Source organism: Syzygium oleosum, unplaced genomic scaffold (assembly GCF_021117445.2).
Source record: "Syzygium oleosum isolate NSW1041296 unplaced genomic scaffold, Sole_v2.1 Sole_v2.02, whole genome shotgun sequence".
NCBI classification, from domain to species: domain Eukaryota; kingdom Viridiplantae; phylum Streptophyta; class Magnoliopsida; order Myrtales; family Myrtaceae; genus Syzygium; species Syzygium oleosum.
This window is the reverse complement of record NW_026607486.1, coordinates 9,208,116-9,233,942: the sequence shown is the minus strand read 5'-3', so window position 1 is coordinate 9,233,942 and position 25,827 is coordinate 9,208,116. Positions and strand designations below refer to the sequence as shown.

The 25,827-nt window shown below is 41.5% G+C and overlaps 2 protein-coding genes and 1 long non-coding RNA gene across 6 annotated transcripts; all 3 read right to left on the bottom strand.

Moving 5' to 3' along the window:
* Window positions 1-6,468: 6,468 nt before the first annotated feature.
* LOC115690127 (UDP-N-acetylglucosamine transferase subunit ALG14-like) lies at window positions 6,469-10,675 on the bottom strand. Of its 2 annotated transcripts, none has more exons than XM_030616380.2 (6): window positions 10,524-10,675; window positions 9,839-10,062; window positions 9,569-9,741; window positions 7,455-7,601; window positions 7,307-7,366; window positions 6,469-7,139 (listed from the first exon to the last, which is right to left on the bottom strand). In XM_030616380.2, the coding sequence occupies exons 2-6, from the start codon at window positions 9,981-9,983 to the stop codon at window positions 6,963-6,965; spliced, it is 702 nt and encodes a 233-aa protein (XP_030472240.1). In that variant the 5' UTR covers window positions 9,984-10,062; window positions 10,524-10,675; the 3' UTR covers window positions 6,469-6,962. The 2 variants fall into 2 exon arrangements, with proteins under 2 accessions (XP_030472240.1, XP_056165004.1); XM_056309029.1 differs by having other exon boundaries at window positions 9,602-9,741.
* A 3,471-nt stretch (window positions 10,676-14,146) lies between these two features.
* LOC115688633 (coatomer subunit alpha-2-like) lies at window positions 14,147-21,948 on the bottom strand. 2 transcript variants are annotated; one of them, XM_056305226.1, is made up of 4 exons: window positions 21,757-21,948; window positions 21,204-21,550; window positions 17,910-18,404; window positions 14,147-17,452 (listed from the first exon to the last, which is right to left on the bottom strand). In XM_056305226.1, exons 2-4 carry the CDS (start codon window positions 21,409-21,411, stop codon window positions 14,499-14,501), a joined length of 3,657 nt encoding a protein of 1,218 aa, XP_056161201.1. In that variant the 5' UTR covers window positions 21,412-21,550; window positions 21,757-21,948; the 3' UTR covers window positions 14,147-14,498. The 2 variants fall into 2 exon arrangements, with proteins under 2 accessions (XP_056161201.1, XP_030470377.1); XM_030614517.2 differs by having other exon boundaries at window positions 21,204-21,472.
* On the bottom strand, window positions 19,285-20,055 carry LOC130135625 (uncharacterized). Of its 2 annotated transcripts, none has more exons than XR_008814919.1 (2): window positions 19,920-20,055; window positions 19,285-19,810 (listed from the first exon to the last, which is right to left on the bottom strand). It is a non-coding gene; the product is annotated as an uncharacterized LOC130135625 (long non-coding RNA). The 2 variants fall into 2 exon arrangements; XR_008814918.1 differs by having other exon boundaries at window positions 19,285-19,813; window positions 19,920-20,052.
* Window positions 21,949-25,827: the final 3,879 nt, after the last annotated feature.

Genomic DNA, 25,827 nt, shown 5'->3' with positions numbered 1-25,827 from the left:
TCATTGCTTGGGCACGTTCTAATTACATTTCATGCATTCGTTCCGGCCTCATCACATTCTTTCCACACAACTCGACAGTGACCCGCGTAATGGGACCGCCTCAGGTTCACTGCGACCATCTCACACTTGCCTCGCCAGTGACCCGCGTAGTAGTACCGTCTCAGGTTCACTGCGACTAACTTATTCTCAACTCGCCAGTGACCCGCTTAGTAGTACCGCCTCAGGTTCACTGCGACTAACACAAAACAACACTTCAGGGCCCGCGTAATGGTACGGTCTCAGGCCGTGTATCTTGTTCGCGTAGTGGTACCGCCTCAGGCTCAACACCTACCAACTACGACACAACCCGCGTAATGGTACCGCCTCAGGTTGGCCGTCATCCGGTAATACCGGACATCGTCCTGCGTAGTCGTACCGCCTCAGGACGGATCAATTCCCCGCGTAATGATACCGCCTCAGGGATTTCCATTATCACACGTACCGCACCACACACGCTTTCTCACTCGTTCACATGCTAAACACTCACATGCCAACATATTGGCCATTCACACTTGGCCCCTGCACGCATCAAACCCCGCATTTCTCATGCTCAATCGACAATCATACACGGCCAATTGACAATCAATTCAATTCGGCCTGAGCGTGCACATAACAAAGCACATTTCAATCCATTAAATCACGGTACAACAAACACACAAGGCCACTCACGGGCCCACAAACACAGCTACGTTCATAGGCACAAATTCAACATTTCCATATTCGTTTCAAGCCATATCAAGCCCTATCAACCAGCCACATCACAGCATACCAAACCGACATAATTTACCCTTAAATTGAACCATAAGCTCGTCAATACGAGCCCAATTTTCCAGCACCCGATTTCACATCATCTCAGTCCCGAAACATCATTATTTTGTCCTCAAATCAGCCTACATCAATTCCGCAAATTAGAATACCGACATAACCCCTAAACGGCCCCTAATTGACCTGATTTGACTCAATTTCCTTGCCGCGGTTCACGGCCACGGGAGAGGGAGAGAGAAAAAGAGAGGGGCGGCGTAAGGGTGGTGATGCGGCTCGGTGACGGGAGGCGGCGATCGGGTGGACGGCGGCCGGCGAACGGCGGCATGGCAAAGGGGGGCGGTCGGTTCGGTGAGGGGAGAGGAGGGAGCCGAGAGATAGAGAGAGAGAATGAGGAGAGAGAGAGAGGATTTGGGTTTAAATAATCAAGGTTAATAATTGAAGGGCCAATTGACCATCTTGCCCTTCTCTCACAATTCCAATCGACGGTCCAGATTTGATCTTATCTTGAGATCGACGGCCCGGATCGAATCTTTTCCAAAATATCCAAGGGTAATTTAGGAATTTTTCAAAAAGTCCAAGGGTAAAATTGTCCAAAAATCTCTAATTCTTAGGATAGGGCGAAATTGCCAAAATGCCCTTCCCAAATTACATTGGCCTTAACAAATCTCCAGGGGTAAAATTGTCATTTTCCATTTCTCGCCAAAATTCAGTTTTTCTGAAGGATTCGGACAAATCCGAAGCTACCCGGGCAAATGACAACATCGTCCAAATGATCTGTCGTGACTTTCTGAATTTCCAATGCCCAACTCGGTCTCTAATTAATGACTAAGTTCTAAATAACGTAACTTGCGTATATCTCATACTAATGGGTGGCTTTTGGGGAAATTCGCGTTACTGACCCGTGGCTGATACTAAATCATGCCACGTTCAAATTTACTCGGGACGTACCAACCTCGATTGTCACTTAATCGCGAGGGTCGATAGCTAGATCCGACGGGCACGATCGTTTGGTATAGGTTTAGGGTCGTTTGTCAATTCCTTTCGTGGTCCAGCGGAATCACCCGCGATCCACTAATGTGACAGTGGCGAACTGATCCCTGACTATCCTTGGATCGGCCTACAGTGGCTCAAAATGTCACCTCGACGATTTTCATGGTCAAAAGTCGGTTCGCGATCGAGTTCTTTGGTCACGCGAATTTAAATCCCTAATTAGCCTTTCCCTAATGGTTAGTATTCCCGAAGTGATCAATTCCAGGCGAGATCTGACTACAAGCACGTCCATAAACCATTAATTTCATAAATCCCAAGTGCGTCAGATTTCAGAATGTCACAACTCTTCCCTCCTTATAAAAATTTCGTCCTCGAAATTTACAAATCACACTAATTACTCAAACAAGTGGGGGTATTGACGTTGTATTTGCTCTTCGCTTTCCCACGTCGTGCCTTCGGTCCTGTGGTGTTCCCAATCCACCTTGACCATCGGGATCGTCTTGTTCCTTAGCATCCATTCTTTCCGATCTTCGATCCTTATGGGTTTCTCAACATATGACACCTTGTCATCGACCTCTATCTCCTCATAATTCAACACGTGAGTTGGGTCTGGTTCATATTTCCTTAACATCGATACGTGGAACATATTATGCACTTGCGATAAATTTGGCGGAAGTGCAAGGCGATAAGCTAAATCTCCAATCTTTTCTAGAACCTCAAAAGGTCCCACGTACCTCGGACTCAACTTACCTTTCTTACTGAATCTCGATAGTCCTCTCATGGGCGATACCTTAAGAAATACGTGATCCCCTACTTGAAACTCCAAAGGTCTTCGCCTTCTGTCTGCATAACTCTTTTGACGGCTCTAAGCTATTTTCAGCCTCTCATGAATCACCTTAACGGCCGCAATTGACTATTGAACTAACTCTGGCCCGGTTATAATCCTTTCTCTTACTTCGTCCCAACACAAGGGCGTTCTACAAGCCCTGCCATATAGCGCTTCAAAGGGCGCCATTCCAATGCTCTGCTGAAAACTATTATTATACGCGAATTCTGCTAAGGGCAATTGGTCTTCCCACTTACCCTGAAAATCCAATACATATGCCCTAAGCATATCCTCTAAAGTCTGAATCGTCCTCTCAGACTGGCCATCCGTTTGTGGATGGTAAGCTATACTGAACTGCAGCTTTGATCCTAATGCCGTCTGCAAACTTTTCCAAAATTTGGCGGTAAACCTAGGATCACGATCTGAGGTAATCGTCACTGGTACCCCATGCAAACGAATTATCTGTTGCACATACAACTCAGCATATCGATCTAATGCGAAGTCTTTTCGCTTAGCCAAAAAGTGTGCCAACTTGGTCAATCCGTCGACAATCACCCAAATAGTATCACGGCCTCTTTGGCTCCTTGGTAATCCCATCACAAAGTCCATAATTATATGCTCTCATTTCCATTCTGGGATTTCCAAAGGTCGCAATAATCCTCCAGGCTTACAATGTTGTAACTTCACTTGCTAGCACGTTAGATATTTGGCCACATGTCTGGCCATGTCTACCTTCATACCATTCCACCAATAATACTGCCTCAAATTCTAATACATTTTGGTACTATCTGGGTGGATACTATAACTACTACGATGCGCTTCTGACAAAATCTCTTCCTTAATTTCCGCATCGTCAGGCGCACATAATCGACCACGGAACTTCAGTATCCCGTCTTCGGATATCTAGAAGTCCGGCTTTCTCTTGGTCTCATCCATCTCTAGAATCTTTTGGATTTCCTGATCCGCAGACTGAAAGGTCTTAATCTTAGCCTGGATCTATGGTTCAATCCTTAGCATGGCTAGCAAGCTCGAGACTTGACTTACTTCGAATCTAAACTCCGAGTCTCGCACTTTTTCCAACAAAGCCCATTCCTTGACCATCAAATGTGCGATGCTTGACTTCCGACTCAATGCATCGGCTACCGGTTGGCTTTCCCGGGATGATATAATATATCACAGTCGTAATCCTTTAACAACTCCATCCACCGACGCTGCCTCATATTAAGTTCCTTATGAGAAAATAAATATTTGAGACTCTGATGGTCGGTATAAATCTGAAATTTCTCTCAACATAGATAATGTCGCCAAATCTTAAGGGCGAATACTATTGCGGCTAATTCCAAATCGTGCGTCGGGTAATTCAACTCATACGACCTTAACTGCCTTGACGCGTAGGCCACTACTTGTCCGTTTTGCATGAGTACACACCCCAATCCTTTCAACGACGCATCACTATAAATTTCATATCCTCCGGGTCCTGATGGAATAGTCAACACCGGTGCCGTTGTCAATTTATGCTTCAATTCCTGAAAACTCCTTTCACATTTGTCGGTCCATTCAAATCTCGTTTCCTTTTTCAACAATTGTGTCAACGACGTCGCTATTGCCGAAAACCCTTCCACGAAACGACGATAATATCCTGTGAAACCCAAAAAGCTTCGAACCTCTGTTACCGTCGTCGGTCTCGGCCACTTCATTACAGCTTCAATCTTCGCTGGATCTACTGAGATTCCTTCCCCAGAGATCACATGTCCGAGAAATGCTACTCGATTGAGCTAGAATTCGCACTTGCTAAACTAAGCATACAGTGCGTTCTCTCTTAAAGTCTGCAACACCTTACTCAAGTGAAACTCATGCTCCTCTAGGCTCTTCGAGTACACCAATATGTCGTCTATAAAAACGATTACGAATTTATCTAAAAACTCCTTAAACACCCGATTCATTAAGTCCATAAAGGCAGCAGGGGCGTTCGTCAATCCGAACGGCATTACCGTAAATTCATAATGTCCGTATCTCGTCCTAAATGCCGTCTTCGGTATATCCTCCTTCCTAATCCTCAACTGATGATATCCCGTTCTCAAATCAATTTTAGAGAACACCGAAGCTCCTTGTAATTGATCAAACAAATCATCAATCCTCGGCAGGGGATATTTATTTTTTATCGTCACCTGATTTAGCTGCCTGTAGTTGATATATAACCTCAACGATCCATCTTTCTTTCTCACAAATAAAACTGGCGCTCCCCACGGGGACGCACTCGGACGAATAAATCCTTTGTCTAATAATTCTTGCATTTGCACCTTTAATTCCTTCAACTCCGACAGCGACATTCCATAAGGTGCCTTCGAGATTGGCTCAGTTCCAAGTGCCAACTCGATTACAAATTCTACTTCTCTTTCTGGTGGCAATCCCGGCAATTCTTGAGGAAAAACATCGGGATAATCGCACATACGGCTATGTCCTCTAGCCTCGGCTCCTCAGCCGTCGGAAGGATTATATTGGAAATTTGGGATAATTACGAAAAAAAAAGTCCTACATTTATTGTTCAGAAGTCAATAAAGTCTTAAACCTTTCAATTTTGCCAATTTAATCTTAAACACTTTAATAATTCATCAATATAGTCTTTTCGATAAATTTTAGCCAGAAATAGTTTATGGTCATCCTATGTGGCATGACTAGCGCTAACGTGGATAATTTTTACAATCCTTTTAAATTTTATGAATTTTTTTTTCCCTATTTCCCTCCGCTAGTTGCCTCGTTGGTGTCTGGCCTCACCTAATTCGACAAGGGTCTCTTATAGCAAGTATCAGCTTCACCCAATCTTATGAGGGCTCGCCAAACCCTTGCCCGCCTCTGGTGCGCGTTAGCCTCGCTAGAGGGCGACAAGGGCATCGTGATCCTCACTGGTGCTGGCCAACTTCCCTAGCGACCAACGGAGGGAAATAGGAAAAAATTCAGAAAATACTTACAATTTTTGCATGCCGATTGAGCCACGTAGGACTGCCGACATCCACGTCAGCGATTTTTTGGCCAGAAGAACTATATTGATAAATTATCAAAATATTTATATGACCAAATTAAAAAGTTCAAAACTTTTTTTGATAATTTTCCCTTCAAAACTCGCACAAAGATTTAGAACTAAATTAAAAAATTTAAAACTGAATTGGCATGATACAATAGATTTAGGACTGATTAGCCAATTTCCCCCAATAATGATGCTAATGATGCTATGAGCATAATGAGATACAATGTGATATATATACATGGAATGAGTTACAAGGTATCAAACGAATTCAGTGATAGTTAATGGAAAGTTATCAAGAAATCTAGAGACATTACTTAGCAATGTTTACATTTATTTATATCTCGGGAGTCTGGATTTGTGCTAATTAATACGGGGAATACCGACGAAGGTAGTGACCCGCCCCGAATAAGCACAAACATATCAAATATACTTTACTCGCTATATCTGACAATATAATACGTAATAGCAAGAAGCATGATCATAACCAATTGATAATAAGGAAAGCTGAATTAACATTGTTTGCAGCGACAGTGCTAAAGTTTGGTTAAGAGGTTTTTCAACAAGAGGTAGTCGTAAGTGATTGAAAGGTATCGCCAGCATGTGCTGTGAAAGTTACGCAACCTTTGTTCGACTTTCATCATCATCTCGTACATTAAACAATATCAGTAATTATGCATGATTGAGGATGCACACAGCAAATCGACTATCCATCAGCCCAAAAAAGAAAGAAGTTAATACATAGATACCTATTTACAATACATCTATGATGCACAAATGGATACTGTCCAGCAGAAGAATTAACTATTAAGAGTCACGAGAATCATAGAGAAAGTAACCCAATTGGAAGTTACTGTTCGTACCCGAACTTCACTCATCAGATTAGATAATGAAAATCATCTAGAGAATGAGGCAAGTAATCAAAAAGATTGGATTTGGATTGGACTTAAACAAATCCATACTATCAAAAACCATTTTTTCGCTAGACTACCGTGCAAATTTAAAACGAAAAAGCACGCACAATGTTCACCACATCGACACAAAATATTGATATCCATGTACTTATAGCTATAGCCTTCACGCTGTTCCAATACTTACCATACCCTTTTCTCGTGAGATGTCGAGCCAAATACATCCTCTTGAAAGCAAGAGGTACCAAATGCATCATTTTCTGTGAGCTTCCTATAAAATCTTTCAACGCATCTTATTTCTGAGCAGGAAAACTGTTGGGTCTATATTTATGCCGCCCCCACCTCATAACTGTTGCTTTGAATGAAACCTATGATTCTCCTCATGTGTAAAACAAAAAACCTTAATCACCTACATGAGACAACCGACATACTCAGCCCGAGGATATTTCCTATGCAACTGTGGCCATTGCACGAAGAACTGATCAGCTACTCTCAATTTGTACAGAAGCAAGCCACTTAGAGACAGTCTTCTAACTCTAGCTATGCTCTCCACGTAAAATATGGACGACCATCTAATTCCCAGAACCTGCCACAGTTTCAACCGTCTTTCAGTGCTTATGGCAAACTGGTCAAGTATTAATTCATCGACAAATACATCGAAAACGAAAGAACTGAATGTGGGTGTGCGTATTATTGTGTGTGTGTGTGTTTGTGAGAGAGAGAGAGAGAGAGAGAGAGGGCAAGCTTCTAAACCTTGAACACAAAGGCAATAATGCAAAGTGGAATGCATGTCCCTGGGCCATTACAGAGGATCTGCATTTCCAATGTGAGTTATCAGTCAAGTGAGTAAAGCAGTTTTTAAAAACAACGAGAGATATTAAACTTTATAGGAAGAAATTACCACTTCTGGTCTGAGTTGAATCATGATATATAGTGCATGAGCAGTGGCAAGTAAAGTCGTCCAAACAGAAGTTACATACGATTGACCAACCTCTCTGCTTCGGTATATCTGCATGTACTTTGCAGTTTCCCCTACCTTGACCCCAGCCTAGACATTCAAGAGATTTCTCAATAAGTTGTGGTATATTATGCATGTCAGCTGCAATTAACAAAAGACAGGATGAAGGAACGACATGGCTCCAGCTGAGCCAGCGAAAGAAAACTGCACTACTGGAAGCCACAAGCTTTCCTAAATTTAGCGTCATGTCCTTGTTGTGTATGAGTGTGTGTGTTTTGTCCAACTAAACTAGTGATAACTGCAATATTGGCACCCCAAATCTACCAAATGAACCCATGGAGGATCACATCTTGTAAAAGGAGTATTCTGCATGTTTGTTAAAAGCATAATGAGTCATGATGCAAAGATGATGACACTGAGCCAGGCGTGCTATAGACCCTGCACATGTAAAAGAACAGAATGGAAGAAGAAATCTCAAATGCACTGTAGTTCCCAAAGGTTATTTAAGCAAAACTGGATTTCGCACTATCTAACTAGCAAGTTGAGCACCACGCTTTCTTTTATCTATCTCATTAATAAATCTTTGCCTTATTGTTTCCCATAAAAGATGATTGAACCCTCAGAAAGCCAGGCCAATGACCACTTCATTATAATTTACTCAGATTGAACTCATATAATTTGTTGGCATGGAGTGGTTCAGTGTAAGATTGCCTCGCTCTATGAAATCAGGTTATACAGGAGCGTGTCATTGCAGGAGTCAAAAAGTCATAATAGGCTACATATTTGACTGGGGCTGTAAAACAGTTTACAGAGCAATCTTTAGCTACAGGATTCTCTAACACTTCGGCGACAATGTTATATTTTATGCTCTATTGTGAGGACACTATTGACTGCTTTGATATCTAAAGTTTTGATCCTTATTTGCACGAACATGAATCAAATGCAGTCAATGGATTACTCTGCCACTCACTTCACATAAGACCCTCTTCCAGTACTTTCCACAGACAACTGAAGTAAGATATCTGATATGCAAAAAATGTAATTACAAACACACAACCAGTAGTTGATTCAATTACAAGTGACGCGTCTGTACACATGACTAGTACTTTTCACATCTGCAGCTCAAATTGGTTTCTACTCTCCTCAACAATCTTATCCTTTCCAGTATATACACCTTCACAACCATTACCAATGCCAATTCTCTATTATGACCTACAAATGACCTCATCCAATATGTAACGACCTGGGTCCCACTCGCAAGATATTGTCCGCTTTGGACACTAAGTCCTCACGGTTTTGTTCCTCTGAGGGCAGCCCATACTACCCCCAGAAAAGGCCTCTTGCAAGTTAAGGCTTCCCAAGCCCTTATAAACTAGCCCAGGACTCCCCCCTAGGCGATGTGGGACAAGAGACATGCCCCCCTTGCCATCCTAGAAGCCTGCCAGGAGCCGCTCCTTGTCCAGGCCCTCTGGCCCAAGCGACCACTCCCCGCCCTCGTTGGACCGGGTCGTTACATTCTCCCCCCCTTTAAGCACAGCGTCCCCGCTATGGCCCCACACGCGGTCAGGAGTCGGCTCTGATACCATTTGTAACGACCTGGGTCCCACTCGCAAGATATTGTCCGCTTTGGACACTAAGTCCTCACGGTTTTGTTCCTCCGAGGGCAGCCCATACTACCCCCAGAAAAGGCCTCTTGCAAGTTAAGGCTTCCCAAGCCCTTATAAACTAGCCCAGGACTCCCCCCCTAGGCGATGTGGGACAAGAGACATACCCCCCTTGCCATCCTAGAAGCCTGCCAGGAGCCGCTCCTTGTCCAGGCCCTCTGGCCCCGGCGACCACTCCCCGCCCTCGTCGGACCGGGTCGTTACACAATATTCCTTTTCCATATGGAAGGAGGTCCCGCCACAATCAAAATTTCAAATTTAATGTGAATCCATTCATGTAAACCATATCTTTGAAGCATCTTTTGAAAGAATAATGATGTAATTGCAGTTCTACAAGAACAAAAATGACAACAATAGAAAAGCACCACAAGCATAAAGTCAGAAATGACTTACTGTATCATTAAAGTATAAGCATAAGTGCTTTACCGCATCAACCAAGGAGTCCTCCATCATGCGAGCTTTTTGAAGACTCATAGTATCAGTGGCAGCTGCAACATAGAATCTAGGCGCAAATCGATCTTTCTGCAACACAGACAAGAGATTCAACATCTCAGCCGTATGACCCCCTGCAAAAGTCGATGCACACACATGATTAAACCAGGACGCATTCACTGCAAATGAAATACAGAAAGAAGCTAACGAGTACATCATCTACGAGCTTACCTGAGCCTAAGATAACGAGGGTACTATAGGGCTTTTGGGATTTCCCGTGAAGCGACTTTCCACTCCGAAGCACAATGTATAGAAACCGGATCAGTATCAGAAGAGCAAGAGCAGTAACAGCAGCTACAACAGAGCCAAGAGCCATAATCTACAAGAAGTGGCCTGTGCCTCCTTTTGCTAATTCAAGATCGAAACTTGGTTCACATAAGTCCTCTCAAGTTAACCTGCGGGATCATATGACACCATGAAGGAGAAATGAAACATGCCCTTGACAAGATTAAAACCCAAGAACACATTTTGGAGCTTCGACTGACTGCCACTATCACAACACAGTCTTTTGAGCCCATAACCTGACCCCGCACTTGGGTTTTCATTTTAGCATCCAGGGCCTCAAGATATGAAAGAATCTTGACAATTTACGACGAAACAGATGCCACCCAAACCGAGTAAATCACACCGTGCGGAAACGCGGCTCAGAATTTCTCTACCCAAACAGCAAAAACCAAAATCGACCCCCCAAAGAAGAAGAGGAACAGAAGAGGATCGGCAACAGATTCACGAAAACCAAGGGCACAGAGACGCGAGCTGAATCGACGAATCCGATAAGAACGAGACAAGTCCTGAATCGGTCCGGCGAACTAGAAATCGCTGAATGAGGGAAAAAAACGCAAGTACGAGTGAAAACCTGAGGGAGATTAGGCAACGGCTCACTGCCGCCGATCTGCGACGTCGTCGCTCCCGTCCGACGGACGCGCTCATACATGCACTCACAACAGAGAGAGAGAGAGAGAGAGAGAGAGAATATTGTCAAAAATAAATTGGGAACAATTTTGCGAAGGGCCGTGGACATTTATCTTTTGGGCTGGTTTTTTTTTTTTTTTACTGAGGATGACAATGTTTCACAAAAGATAAATAATTTAAAAAATATTTCCTTAAAAATAATATTTTTCTATTACTTACAAAAATAAATAAACAAAAAATATTTTATCATCTATGAAAATATTTAGACATAAATTGTTGTCGGTAATGAAAACAATTTTCATTTATTAATCCTTTCAAGCGATATAAACAATCATTTTTAGAAAAATATTTTTCAAATCATTTATTTTCGCAAAACAAATGAAGTTTATGGTGCGTTTGTTTCGTGGAAAACTCAATGATAAAGGAAAATAATTTCCCGGAAAACATTTTCTGGGAATGCTATTAGTTTTCCTTTCTTCAGTGATATATGATCAAAATCGTTTTTCAATATTTGGATTTCATTAAAAAATAATTTCAATCTCATGATTTCATCTTAGGCAAAAAAAAATCAAAATTTTTTAATAATTTTTATTTTTATTATTTAAAAAAATCTAATTTTCTAAAAAAGAACAATAAAAGAAAAAAGAAAATAATAAAAATAATTTTTTTAAAATAAAAAATGATTAAAAATTATATTTAAAAAAAAAATATTTAATAAGAAAAAGAGAAAGAAAGAAAGAAAAGAAAAAATAAATATTAACAAATTCAAGATGAGCAATATTGGAAAGTATTTTCGCATTTTTAGATTAAGGGATTCACTTTCCTAATTTTATACATGAACGTTTTCATTGACTTATCATTTTCGGCAAATCAAACAGGTCAAAGTCCAGAAAACGGATTCCCGAAAAATACTTTCGCTCAAACAAACGCACGCACCCTTAATATGGATTTGTCCAACCTCGGTTTCGTATATAAGCAAATATTTGGGAAAGAGGCGAAGTAATAAGAAAAGAACAGGAGTGGGAGTAGGTGCAGGTATATCGCCCCGTGTTGTGAAAAGCTGCCCCGTGCGGGGCGGCGCAGGATGGTGTGGCTCCTTCTCCTCGCTGCTGGATAGAGTGGTGTCTCGTTGGGTTATCACCCAACGATTGATACAACTAAGACCCCAACAAATTGCATAGCGACTCAACGGGAGAAAGAGACCTTGAGAAGAAAATATCCGGTGATATCAAAGCGACACGTCAACGGCTAACGTGGCACACGTTTCCCTATTCAGATCCAATCAATGCTTGACCTGTGGCGACATAGTATAATTGGATAAAGCAAAATGAAAATCTGACCATCTGCAAAATACCAAAAATGCACCACCGTGGCTTTTTGGGGAAAAAAACTCGAATGCCCACCCAACCAATCTCTCTCTTCAACCCACCTTAGTGTTTCGTTTCACAGAGAGAGAGCGAGAGCACGCTTTGTCATTTCATATGGACTCCATCGGAGAAAAGCAAGCTTGTCTTCCATTTTCGCTTAGAAGACCTCCATTGAGCACAGTCAAGAGGCGCTCTCACAACTAACGGAGACTACTTCAACAGGAAAAAAAAAAAAACAACTAACGGAGAGCACGGTCGATCGCCGCTCAACCGTCCATTGTTAAATAAAGCTGATAGGCTAAGTATATAATGTAATTTTTAAAATAAGATCTCACCGTCCATTCTAGTAGATTTCAGCATCGAAGTCATGTTAGGACAGGCTGATATGATAAGTCAATTGTAAAATAAGGATTCATCGTATATTTGGGAGGATGTTGGTATCAAAGGCATGTTAGCGGAGGTTTACATTATAATATATGCATATTTTTTTCATGCATTTCGGATTCTTAACGTCAATTACGGCTTTAACAATTTGAAACATCTAAGACGAATATAAACAACTTTGAACACTACAAGAACCATAATGGATCTCCCTCATCGTATAAGTACCGTTTTGAAATGCTAGCAAAGTGTAATTAACCCAAAATAAATAAATACCTTAAGACTTTTTTTTTTTGGGTCGAAATACCTTAAGACTTCAAGGAGTTGTTTTACCACTACACGTTTGTCTGTCGGGTGGTTGAATGCATTCAGTGTCCTTTCGGGCAAAGAGTAAAAATGCATACTTCGTCCTTGTCCCCCAAGATATAACACATCACACGCTCGAAATCAGTCACAAGTAACCCCTAAATAAACTGATTCATGTAACAGAAGAAAGGTTTTCCCATAACTTAGCCGGAAAAAAACGTGACCATGAAATAGGGTCTGTCCACTCTTAGGTTGAGCGGTAAGGGCCCTATGATGGGAAACTGCCACATTAGGTCTCTAGGCATTCTTGCTATGAGATATTTCCGGTGCACAATAATACTCTCTTACTTGTTTCCCCTCGTTTATAGGTGGGTAGGAATTCCTAAAAGAGCATATAAGGTCATTTTGTCCCATCTTTCGGCTAACCTAGCCTCCTCTGTCCCTCAGGACCAACCTCTGAAATTATCGAAATATTGGACCCATTCAACCATGGATGCTTGATGCTTAGCGGGGATCCTCGTACATGGCTTTAATATAGCTTTTCCTTCTATATGGGATAGGGCAAAATGTGGTGACACCCTTCGAAAGGTGTAAATCAGTATTTCAAATATAATCCAAAATAACCTGTCAGCCTTGGGTGGGGGTAAATTTATCCCACTCGCATCTGATAAGAAGAGTTTTCAAAGAAAAATTGGAAAGGAACGATTGTTCCATCTTAGAGATGCCGCCATCGCAACCTCCGGCGGCACCTGCGACTCTCAGGAGACAACCCTGGGGAGAAGATGCACTCCCCACACGACAGAGACCACCTTGTGGTGGTCACATTAGTCGCCTAATTCTCTCTTTTCTACCTCTCGCCTTCACTCCTTCTGTGATGTTTCTATTGCGGTGGGATCACCACAACACAGCAATAGAGGCAACCACCGCGAAGGTGGCCGCCTTAAAGATGCAACAACCGTAGTGAAGATAATCTTTGTTCGACTCTAGTTCCTAGATCTAGGGTATACATTTTTTGTTCTTTTTATTTAATTTATTTGGGCCAGACTGGAAGGAAATATGGTTTTGACAAATATAAGATGGAGCAACATCACAAATTTTGGCATCCAAAAGACGGGACAGTTGTGATTTAACAAAATCCAGAATCCCGTAAAGAAGCACCATTGGCTGCCTAGAAGTCCATATCAGTAAGTGATTCTCAGCAACAATCCAGTACGTAAAATTTATCTCATGGAACCAAAAACGATCGACGCCAATCAAAATCTGAGTCAGCTTTTGGTTTATATGTTTTTTGGTACTGCACTCCACCCCAGTTTCTAAATCACACATATGATGGATGAAAACAACTGTAAATTCCATTTTTATGCGGCCAGACGAGCCAAAAATAAGACGATCTGCAAAAATGTTTCAAAATAAAAAATTTTGAAATGATATGCAGAACAGACTCACAGAAAAGGAAAACTTAGAAATGGTACAGGTAAATAAGATTTCACAGCACTGTCCCACAGCCAATCAGTATCAAAACCAAAACTCCTGACCCATCAATTGGATTAACGCAAATGTGTAAAATGCAATGCCGTCACTGACATGCTACTTGCTAGTTCCCATCCAGCGTCAAGGCCATACTATAAACATCTAATAGCCCATCACAAAATTCAAAATTATGGTTATTAAAATAAAAATCTTAACATCTACTTAAAGGAAAACTAAATGATGATATAGGAGACAACAACCAATTCACCATAAGATTTGACATGTAATTTCTTAACTCTTAACTGCTGCACATGTCAATGAGCCAACACGTGCAACTACAGGTCGCACCGCAAAAAAAGAAGGTTGGAAGTGTGTTCCTTGGTTACATAGACAGATCATCGTACCTGAGATGGGGAACAGAGTAATCCTGAAGCATCTGCCCCAACCACAGCAAGATCACACACACTACAAAGCTGTCCTTCCTGGCTAGGCACAAACTGGGAGCTGCAGAATGGGCAGGAGACATGCTTCTGTCCTCGGTATATTGGCACATAGGTAGCCCCACATACCACAAATGGGTTTCTAAAATCATAATTTAGCTCGGCAACGTCTGTCATATTCCTCTCAGCCGCCTGCAGAACTTGCCTTGCCGTCTTTGCTTGGTTTTCAATGGTGGGATTGGTCTCTAGAAGTCGCCGGGCAAAGTTTGCTGCTGTAGCAAGGTTTCTCGCCCTGTAGCATACATTAATTGCATTCAGCAAGGCCAGCCTCAAGTGAGGCACTTGAAGATTGCAGTGAGTGAAGTAGGCTGCGAGTTCCTGCTGGCGCACAGGATTGTCCTTAATTTCTCTCCTCCTGACCTCCATTTGCAGACCCAAGACATACTCTTTGACTATGACGATCAGCTCCTTAACTTCATCAACTTCCCTTCTTGATTCCACCACAATAAGCGGAATGGTGTGAAGAACACTGAGGAAGAACCTCAGAGCCTCAGTAAATTTCCCTGCTGTTGTGGCGCGATAACCAGCCCTGAGCTTCTCTTCCAGTTGAGAAAAACTGAAAATAACTGCTGGTGGACCCCGAACATTAGGGGTTGCAGAATCACTCCAACCACGCTCAACAGCCAGAGATATCACTGGAGCAGAAGAGAAGGCACGTAGATAGGTATGGCTGCTACTGTGAAGATCAAGGAACATGGATCGCAGGGGAGTAAAATTACGAATTCCAAGTTGCCTGTTCAGCAACCTCATCGCTGTTTCAAAATTACCAGCAGCTGCATGTTCAGCAGCAAGAGACGATTTCTGGATCCATATTTGACTTACTGGCATGCCCAGAGTTGGGGCAACAAAAACAGTTTGGCGAGAACTGACAGAAGCCCTAGGGGTTTCTGCCTCAGGAGGAAGCTCCAAATCTTCAAGGTCCCAGCCTCCCTCTTCCTCGTTTTCTTCACCAGCTTCACCATCCTCCATAATAGCTGTCACATCTCCATTGGGTAAACCATTCGCATCAACCATTTCCAGTTCCTCTCCCCAATCACCTTCAACATCCTCTTCATCTTCATCTGCAGTACCCTTGCCGACATTATCCAACCCACCTTCAAATATGCCTTTCATAACTCTCAAAAGAGGCCAATCACCACCGGACATTACCGGCATTGGGGGCATCACAAGGGAAGGTTGCTTCCCATCTGGCAAAGAAGGAATAGAATCTCCCAATTCAGCTGCTAGCCTTCCAGCTACATCCTGTAACCCATGCACTGAAGCGGCTGTATAAGCAAGATGCAAGTGCCCAGCATTCTCTAATATCTTAACACGCTCTCGAACATCTCCCAAGTACAAAGCATTATGAAATTGGCCCATAACATCATTCTTCACTTCAGCGATTTTCAGCATTTTGGTCAATTTGTCTATGTTTCCAGTTATAAGATAAAGGAAAGAAAGCCTCTCAAAGTTCTTAGTCCTCTGATAAGCATACTCAACAATGCCGGCATTTCCTTGGCGAAGAGCCTCAACCCCCAATCTGTACCAATGATCCTTCTCATCAATTTCCTTAGCTGAGGCAACTGCAATTTGGATGTTGCCACTCTCTAGAGCCAAATTGAACCGTGTCCTCTCGTCCTTTACAAAATGAAGAGCCACTTCAGGAAACCCCTTTTGCTGCAGATATGCAATCATAGCCTGCCCACAGAGTTGAGAGTTCTTTATCATGCTCATGACATGATCATATCTCTTCTTCAGCAAAGACAACTTGAAAATATACTCAGTTGCATCAATAACTATAGCTCTGCTCTTTCCATCACGATCCAAACAAAATATTGTATTCCCTGTAACCTTAGTAATGTAGATAGGCACATCAAGAGTTCTAATTATTCCAGTATCACCATTGGGGAGGCAGTACTTAATGTGGTTCAATGTAGTATAGACAAATACCCCATTGTCATCCCAGGCTCCACTCTTTACACGAATGGTCTCATGGATAGTGCATTTGTGGACAAGGCTCTTGCTAGCAATAAGAATTGCGTGTTTACTTAGCAAGGCAACACTTTCCATGTCATTTGACCACACAACATATTTGATAAAGGGGGTTTGCAGCTCACCAAGAACCAACCTCTGCTGCAGATCAAATATGTAGACTCTGTCTTCTGCCCTGCACAGCAAGTTACCTGTTCCAGCATAAAAAATTGCATCCGCAGCAAAAGGAAGCCCACTCTTCTTAACAACTTCATTCTTTAGATTCTTGACCAATACTTGATTACTACTTTTGTCAAGCACTGCAAACCTATTTCGAGCCACGAAAACAGCAGATCCCCCAGCACCTCTCTTTGCCTCTTGAACACTGTCACCCCTCCCAGCACTATCTTTCGGTATGACATACAGTTCATAAGATCCTCCATCCACATCAGAGCAAATAAGAACAGCATTTTCTGTAGGACTGTAAGAGAGCGTCTTTGGACTTTGGTTGAGGCTGGTAGTTCCAGGGCGTCGAATAGGAATAACCTGGGTGTCCCGTTGACTAGAAAACTCATAAAAGCGCAAGAAACGCTCTTTTGTGTAAAACAGCATATCATTGCTCGCAGCAAAGGCAGGTCGCTCTCTCTCCAACTTAAACACTATCATGCCACTGTCATGACCCGCTGCCAAAAGATTCATCTCAGGATGAGAACCAAGTACCCAGAAACGGTCATGCTCCCGTCGAAAAGTTTGAATTCCAGTTCTCTTTGTCGCATCCCAAACGCGGATACTTTTGTCTTCCGAATTGGATACAATTATGTCTTGTTTTGCATGGAACATAACACAAGACACGTTGTTCATATGCCCTCTGAGAGTGTCCACTTCCCAAGCCTTTGTATCTGGAGACAAACATGTACATCACTTCAGAGTTAACTCAATTGAATCTTATGATTCATAAATTAAGAAATTTCAAAGTTCTTCTAACAAATAGTATGCAAAAATGATTGCATGATCACAACTAGGTGTTTTGGGATTAGCTTTTGGTTTTTATTTTGACTCTTAAAGTATGAAATCAAACTTAATTTTTAATAATTAACATCAAAAGTAAACCCTTAATCATATTTTACATAACAATCCATTTACTTTTTTTTGGTAGGAAATCCAAAAAGGAGCTAAAAGAAGCACCTCCATCATATCACTCTAGCCTACGTGCATATTATTCGAAAAAACGTGTTATGTCTCTCACAATTTACTGCATTTAAGCCTACACCATAATCAAGTATCCATTCTGCAGATTCTTAAAATTCATTGCAAGGGATGACTTTAGAGAGAAACCAATGTCTTTGGAACAAATACCATTCATGCGCCATAACTTTACTTGGCGATCATCTGCTCCAGAGACAATTAGGGGAAGGGTGGGATGAAATGCAGCCCAGTTGACGCCTCGATCATGGCCTTCCAAGACATACTTCACAACAGCATCCACACCACCAAATAAGTCTGTATTCATCTGACTCAGCCGCAACAAGTCATCACCAGGGGAAGCTGTCTTCTTTTTTAAGGCACTGATATCCCATACACGCACGGTCTGATCAAGGGAAGCTGACACGACAAGGTCCTCTTTTGGGTGGAATGAAGCACACATGACATAATGATTGTGACCAGTCAAGACAGATATGCAAGTTCGAGACTGCCAGTTCCATATGCGAATAGTCTGATCATCGCTGGCACTCACTATCCATGGATGCTCATGATGGAACTGCACAGTACGGATGTAATCAAGATGTCCTAGAAGGGTGAAAAGACACCTGCATGTCTTGTAGTTCCAAACTTTAATTTTGTAATCGTCTCCTGTAAAATGGCAAGAAATTTATGTTCATTGTTGTACACACCATGATAGTTACTCTAAGAAAAAGTAGTATACAACATAGTAATTATCCACGGAAAACTTTATTATACACCAGAGCACATCTTCAAAAGACTCCAGTCCAGTGTACTTAAAGATGAAAGAAGCACCTAAGGCCCTAGCATACTAAAATGCACCAGGCCAGAAGCCCAAAAAAGAGAGTAGGGAGGGGAGGACCAGCATGCCCAAGCTAATCAACATGCAATGACAAAAAAAAAAGGAAGCAGCAATACAAAATCTCAACCATTAAAACTATGTCAAATCAAAGGGTAAATTGAAGGGGAGTAAGAGCACTAGTGTTGCAGACTAGAGTAGTGAGAAACTTCAGACTCTAAAACAAAACAAAAAATGCTTTCGCCCAAATTTGCTTAGTCAACCCTTGAGCATGGCTGAATAATTTAAATGGATGAGGGCGTATTTTTGAAAGATATATCAAGTGTTAAGTTTCTAAAAACAGTTGAAGTCGACAAGTGAGGGACTAAGCAATTTGCCCAGATTGCTTCCGCGCAAAAAGTGTGTGCCTTGCTGAATGCTGTTTGTCTTGGTAGGGGAAAAACAATAAGCCGTCCCCTTTTTACTGTAAACACCAGGGCCACAGCAATCTGGCTCTTTAGACCATTGATCGAGTCTTCAGTAAATGAAGAATCTATCAGGCAACTTGCTAATAGAGGACAAAGGTCATGTTCAATAGCAAATCTAACCTATATAAGATCAGTCCAACTATACTGCAGATGCTACAGGGAGGAAGTGAGAAAATTTTGGAAAAATCCGCAATTAGATGACAATAATCTCAATGTATTGACACATTGGTTTTTGGACCAAGACTTCCAAGAGAATGGCTCGCTCTAGAACATGGGGAAAAAACACGAGCATAAAACTCAGTTTGTCTGAAAAGTTACTAATACATGGAACTTGGTTTGGACTTGACATGATTATGCAAATTCTTTTACAAGAATATACATTCTGATTATAGGGCTTGCTACCCAAACGATCTTCAGGATTATACAGATTCCAATACAGGATATATTGCTTTCTACACAACGAACTGTTTTTCTAAGACATTATTAAATAACTGCATATATTGCGCATTGTATGAAAAATGTTGGAACATTGACTGTCATTTTAAATTGTAGGGATCTATGAAGGCAATATCAGATCCAAACAGTAAATTGCTAGAGTAACACCTTCTAAAGTCAATTTGATAAGAAAGTGAGAACCAGCAATTTTATCTAGAATCTGTGATTATCGATTTAGAAAACCAGAGAGAGAGAGAGAGAGAGATTGCCATCCTCCACATACCATTAACTGAAAAATTCCCTCTCCTATCTTTCCATGCATATAAGTCATATCCCTGCTGAATTAAATTCTTTTTTTTATTAATATCCCTGTGGAATGAACAATAACAAGGAACTGGAGATCGAACCTAAGCTACACGAGAAACTAATCGACTTTTAACTTACTCTGCAGGACAGTTATCTTTCAGATCAACATGGAACCACATTGATATGGACCTTAGGAGAACCACAACCCAAAAGCTAACTATTGAGGTGGGAGAGCCTGAGGCCATATAAACCACACATTGAAGTCCCATAAGATCTATGAGGGATCCAAGTTCCATGCCTTGCAATTAGGATCCTAACAATCCACCATGCTCCACAGTCCCCGCACCCCCAACAAGCTGGCTTGAATAGCCATTTGCTAGTCCTGGGCAAACACTACAATACCGACATCACCACTCCTGCCACTCAATACAACTAGACCTATCAAATAAGTGGGCTCGATTGGTTTGGCATGAAAAAGCTTCACTAAATTGTGAGGAAAATGAACTAGATATTGAGTACACAATTACGGGATCGACATAATAAATAAGGACATAGATACCATATCCACTATGTTGCAATATCAAGTAAAATACATGTTTCACTACATTCTAAATTGTGATTGGAATTAAGTGCATTTTAAATGGACCACTCTTCCTCTGATTTCTACTTTTGGCTCAATCAGTTGTTGGACAAAGAGCAAAATGCAAAAGAAAAAACTAAACTTAAAATTTTCCCTTTCAGTGTACGTCTAGAAAATGACAATATATAATTTAATTATGCTAGCAGAAACCAAAATAAGGGAATAAATTTCAATGCTTATTACTTTTAAGTGACATCACAAATACTGAAAAACGCATGTGCTAATTGGAAGATTATTGATCGCTTAGCACTAAGATTCTAAGAAATCCTTCCAAAAATAAATAAATAAAACTTTCATTGGGTGAACTGCTTTGTGATGTATTCTTGATGCTTGGTGAACCGGTGGTACAGTTTAGACTGTTTCAATGTAGCTAGCAAGTCTAACCCATTCAGACCCAATTTTGGTTGGTTTTTGTTTCTTATGGCTCATTTAAAGCCATTCATAAAGTTAAATGACCCATTTTAAACCCAAATGCAGTAGTATGAGTGGATCTAGTAGACCCATTTTGCCACATTTAATTGCAACTGGGAGAGATGGCCGATGGCTCTATTGCCAATTGATATGGACTTCAGGAGGATGATATCAATTGATATGGACCTCAGGAGAACCACAACTCAAAAGCTAATGCAGGAGCTTTTCGAAGTCCCATACCATCGATGTGGGATCCAACTCACATACTTTGCAATTAGGATCACAACACACTGCCAAACAGCAGCTAACACGGAAGATGCATTTGATTTCATGTAAGTAGATCCATATCATATAACTGAATAAAACAATACCTCCAGACACAAAAAGAGGTTGAGACTTGTGGAAATGCACCCCACGGACAGGGCCATCATGTTCGTCGAACCGATCGATCAGAGTCCCCATGCGGTAATCCCATAGCTGGATCACGCCACTGTGGAGAGACGCAAGGATCCACGGTCTCTTACTGTGGAAACTGAGCCCCTTCACCCTATTACTCTTCGTCTCGAACTTCGTCAACATCCTCTCCAATTACTGAAAGCTCCGCCCGGTCCACCAACCGCAGCCACGCCAAAATTACCAACTGCGGCAGTCACAGCAGACCAGAACACGCCAAGCGCAAACCAGATCAAATCAAGCAAGACCCAAATCAACGCAAGCCCTTATTCAAAAAACCCGCCATGTCCCTTCAGCCAACTCGAGAAATCAAACGAACCACGCAAAATCTCGACAATAGAAACTTTACGGGAGACGACGAGCGAACGCACAATCAAGCGAAGCCTAACGCACGGAATTCAAAGAGATCTAACGCCTACGGCAGCATTGGACCAGACAAACGAGATTCGCGCGTCGGCCATGGAGATTTACCTCGGCGATCAGCACACGTATACGCGAAGATCGAGCAGAATCGGAAACGCCAGAAACCCTAGATGAGCTTGCATCGCATGTTGATACAGTAGAAGAAGAAGAAGAAGAAGAAGAAGAGCAAGCAGTTCTCTCTCTGTAGATCTGGTCTGTTTGTAATTTCCTCGGTGTTAAAACAGAGCGCAACGTCGAGGAGGAGGAGGAGGAGGAGGGAATTGAGTAGCTTTTGGAGGGCAAAATGGAGAATTCGGCACCCTTCAGTCCTTGAACGTAGTCCTGACCGTTGGATTGGGTCTTTGAGGGCTGGGATCGCTGTGCCGTGTCGTCGTTAGGCCAATCTCCATTTGTTTTAGCATTTTGTGCCCATCGGCAGATCCACAAAACGGCGCCGTTTAAACTCGTCTCTCCCTATAAGAAACTGCGTCGTTTGATGTGGAAATGACCACAAGAGATGAGATGATAATAAGGGTTAATAGAACGAAAAACTCTAAACTGTACATATGAGATAAATTTATCCCAAACTAATTTCGAAACTATCAAAAATTCCAAACGGGTATGCCCATGACTAATTTATCGTCAAATTACTGAGTTTGATAATACGAGGCAGTTGACGAGTGTACCAGTTTAGGGTACCCTTCGTTTGTTACAAGTATATCAATTTGTAGTTTTTCGTGGCATTAATATAATTTGGGGAAAATTCTAATTAAAGACCCCAAGTAGGGTCTTTTTCTCAAAAAAAGACCCCAAGTGGATATAGTATCCAATAAATGCCTGAAGTGTCCAATCAGTTTCAAATAAGGATCCGAAGTGCCTAATTAGTTTCAAGTAAGGGCCTGAGTTCACCGGCCGATCAAATGCTCACCAGCCGGTGAGCACATTACTGTTCTGGCGACCGGAATAAGGGTAGTTTCGTCTTTTTATTTATAATTTTTTTTCTTTTTTTCCTTTTTCTATTTTTTTCTTTTCCTTTTCATTTTCTATTTTTTTTTTTCCTCTCTTCCCTCTGTCGGCCATAGCTGGGGCCGGCGAAGGTCGCCGGCCTCAGGCGAAGGCTGCCTTCACCGGCGTTGGGCGAGGGCCGCCCTCGCCTGGGCTGGGCAGGCGAGGGCCGCCCTCGCCTGGGCTGGGCAGGCGAGGGTGGGCGAGGAGCCCAGGCGAGGGTCACCCTCGCCCGACGCCAACCCTCGCCCACCCAGCCCAAGTGAGGGCTGCCCTCGCCAACATCAGGCAAGGGCGAGGCTTGCCCTCGTTGGATCTGGCGAGGGTCGCCCTCGCCCGCCCAGCCCAAGCAAAGCCCGCCCTTGCCCGATGCTAGCAAGGGCTGCCCTTGCCCGACCCTAACGAGGGCCGCCCTCGACTAGGCTGGGCGGCAAGGGCGACCCTCGTCGGCATCATGCAACGGCGACCCTCATTCGCCCAACCCAGGCGAAGGCGACCTTCGCCAGCCCAGGCGAGGGTAGCCTTCACCTGATGCTAGCGAAGGGAAGAAAGGAAAAAAAAACATAAAAGGAAAAGAAAAAAAAGAAAAAGGAAAAAAAAAAAGACGAGACTGCCCTTGTTCCGGTCGCCGGAACAGTAACGTGCTCACCAGCTGGTGATCATTTGACCGGTCGACAAACCCAGGCCCTTTCTTGAGACTAATTGGGCACTTCGGGTCTTTATTTGAGACTGATTGGACACTTCATGCCCTTATTTGATACTATGTCCACTTGGGGTCCCTTTTTTGAGAAAAAGACCCTACTTGGGGTTCTTAATTGGAATTTTCCCTATAATTTAACGGAAACTAACGAAAGGTAAATTTATCACAGATATATCAGTTTGGGATTTTTGGTTATTAAAAAATTAGTTTTTGGTAAATTTGGCACATGTATACCAATTTAAGGTTTTTGGTGGTCAAAAAATTAATTTGGGGTAAATTTGTCACAAGTGTATCAATTTTGGGTTTTTTGTGATATTAACCCATGATAATAATAAGAATCAACAAGCTAAGTTGGAATAAGTTACTTTGTGCGTGGACATGTCCATAGGTGTATTTTTTAATCAGTAGTAATTCATTAACATAAGATGTGATGTAAGAAAAAGAGATGAGTTTCGCGCAATTTAATTTATGAAGTTATGAAACAGCATCATACTTTATGAAGGCCGAAGATTAATATGGGGCCAAAAAAAAAAATACGTTACAGTATTGAGCTTCTTGCAAACATAAAATACGAATACAAATGATTTGAAATATGTTTGTTCAATCATTAAAATATAAAAATAATTTAAATATAAATGATATGCTCTCGAACTAAATTGCAGTGTAATCTTTTAAATATTTTATTGCAAGTCTAAAAAAAGATTTATTTTTTTAAAGTGGAGTTATTTATTTCGTCTAATATTCTCGTAATATTTTAACAAACTGTGTTATGAAAAATCATTTAAATCTCAAACTAAGTGAATATATATCTATTCGGTGTAATTCTTTTACAGACTAAATCAAATTACTCGAAGAAAATCAATTACGCTTTAGTTAGTAATAATTATTATTATCAATAACATATATAGTTAGGAAAATTAGTTTAGAGTAAATTTGTCACGGGTTTACCAATTTAGGGTTTTTTGTAATCAAAAAATTAGTTTGGGATAAATTTGTCACAGGTGTACCAGTTTAGGGATTTTCGTGGTATTAACCCTACTTAGAAACACTTTCTCTTTATCTATTTTTCCAATTTTACAATCAAATATTTGAGTTGTAGATAAAAAAAAAAAATTGGTTTGGTAAAACTAAAGCTTATGAACGTTGTCCATATTTTTAAAATATTAAATTAAATGAATTTATTTATAAGCGATAATAGAGTCACGCCACTACATGCAAAAAAAAAAATGCCACGTTAATCAATAGCTAACTCAAATAAATGTTTTGGCGATATTATGTATTTTAAAACAAAACATCATACGTGTTCTCAAGATTCGATGACGAAAAATTTAAGACTTAACCAATGAAGTACCAAAAGGGCGTCATGGAATGCCAATCTGCTCCACAAGTGATACCCCCATACCTAAGTTCTCTAAGTTTTCGTAGACAGATATCTTCATACGTGCATTTAGGTAGTTGACTTTCCCTGTCAGCGCCTAAGCTTTTTAGGTGTCCAATTGACATAAGTTTTTGGAAACAATTAGTGGCGTCTCTAGTCTGGTAATTTAAGGATGTATTTGTTTCACTGAAAATTTTATGATTAAGAAAAAAAATTCTATGGAAAATGGTTAATTTCCATGTGTTTAACGAGATAGGGAAAGTGATTTACTTCTTACCAAAAGGGGAAATTGTTTTTTCCAATCTAAGCCTATTGTTTTGAGTCCATGGATTCCATAGATCGATTAATTTTCCGTCATTTAAACGCCGGAAAGTCGAAAAATAATTTCCCAGAAATAATTTTCCTTCAAACACACAAACCCTTAAGATAGGATAAAATTCAGGATAGGATAAAAATTATTTATTTTGTGTTTGGTACCTACTCAAAAAAGGATAAAGCCGAATATATAAGAGATATAGCTCAGATAAAATTATCCCATGAGGGAAGGTGGGATAAATGTGGGTAGGATTTTGTGCTGAGCTGTGCCCCTCAATTATGGTTCATTTATGGCTCATGGTGACTCATGGGCACCAATAATGAACCTTAAAGCAAGGCCAATAATCGGCCAAGGAGAAGAGGGAGCCAAGAGAGAGAAAAAGAGCTTCGGCCAAGAGAGAAACCAAGAGGAAGAGAGAGAAGCCGAGAGGAAGAGGGAGAGAAATGGACCAATAATGCTTGGATGGCTTCCTTCATCATTATTTTTTGCTCTAATTCATAAATTGCATTTAATGCATGTCATGATGATTTTTGACTTGAAAGCCCTTCTATATTGCCTTATTCTAGAGTGTTCTAAGGCCTCTATAAATGCATAAAACCACCCCCCTTTCTTCCTTTCTCACGCCAACACCGCCAATCACCTTCTTCTCTCTTTGTTTCTTATTTTTCTTACTTCTCGACCAAAGAAGCCTCACGCCCAAGGAGTCCCGAACCGACCCGTGTTTCTCCTTATTTCCGCCCA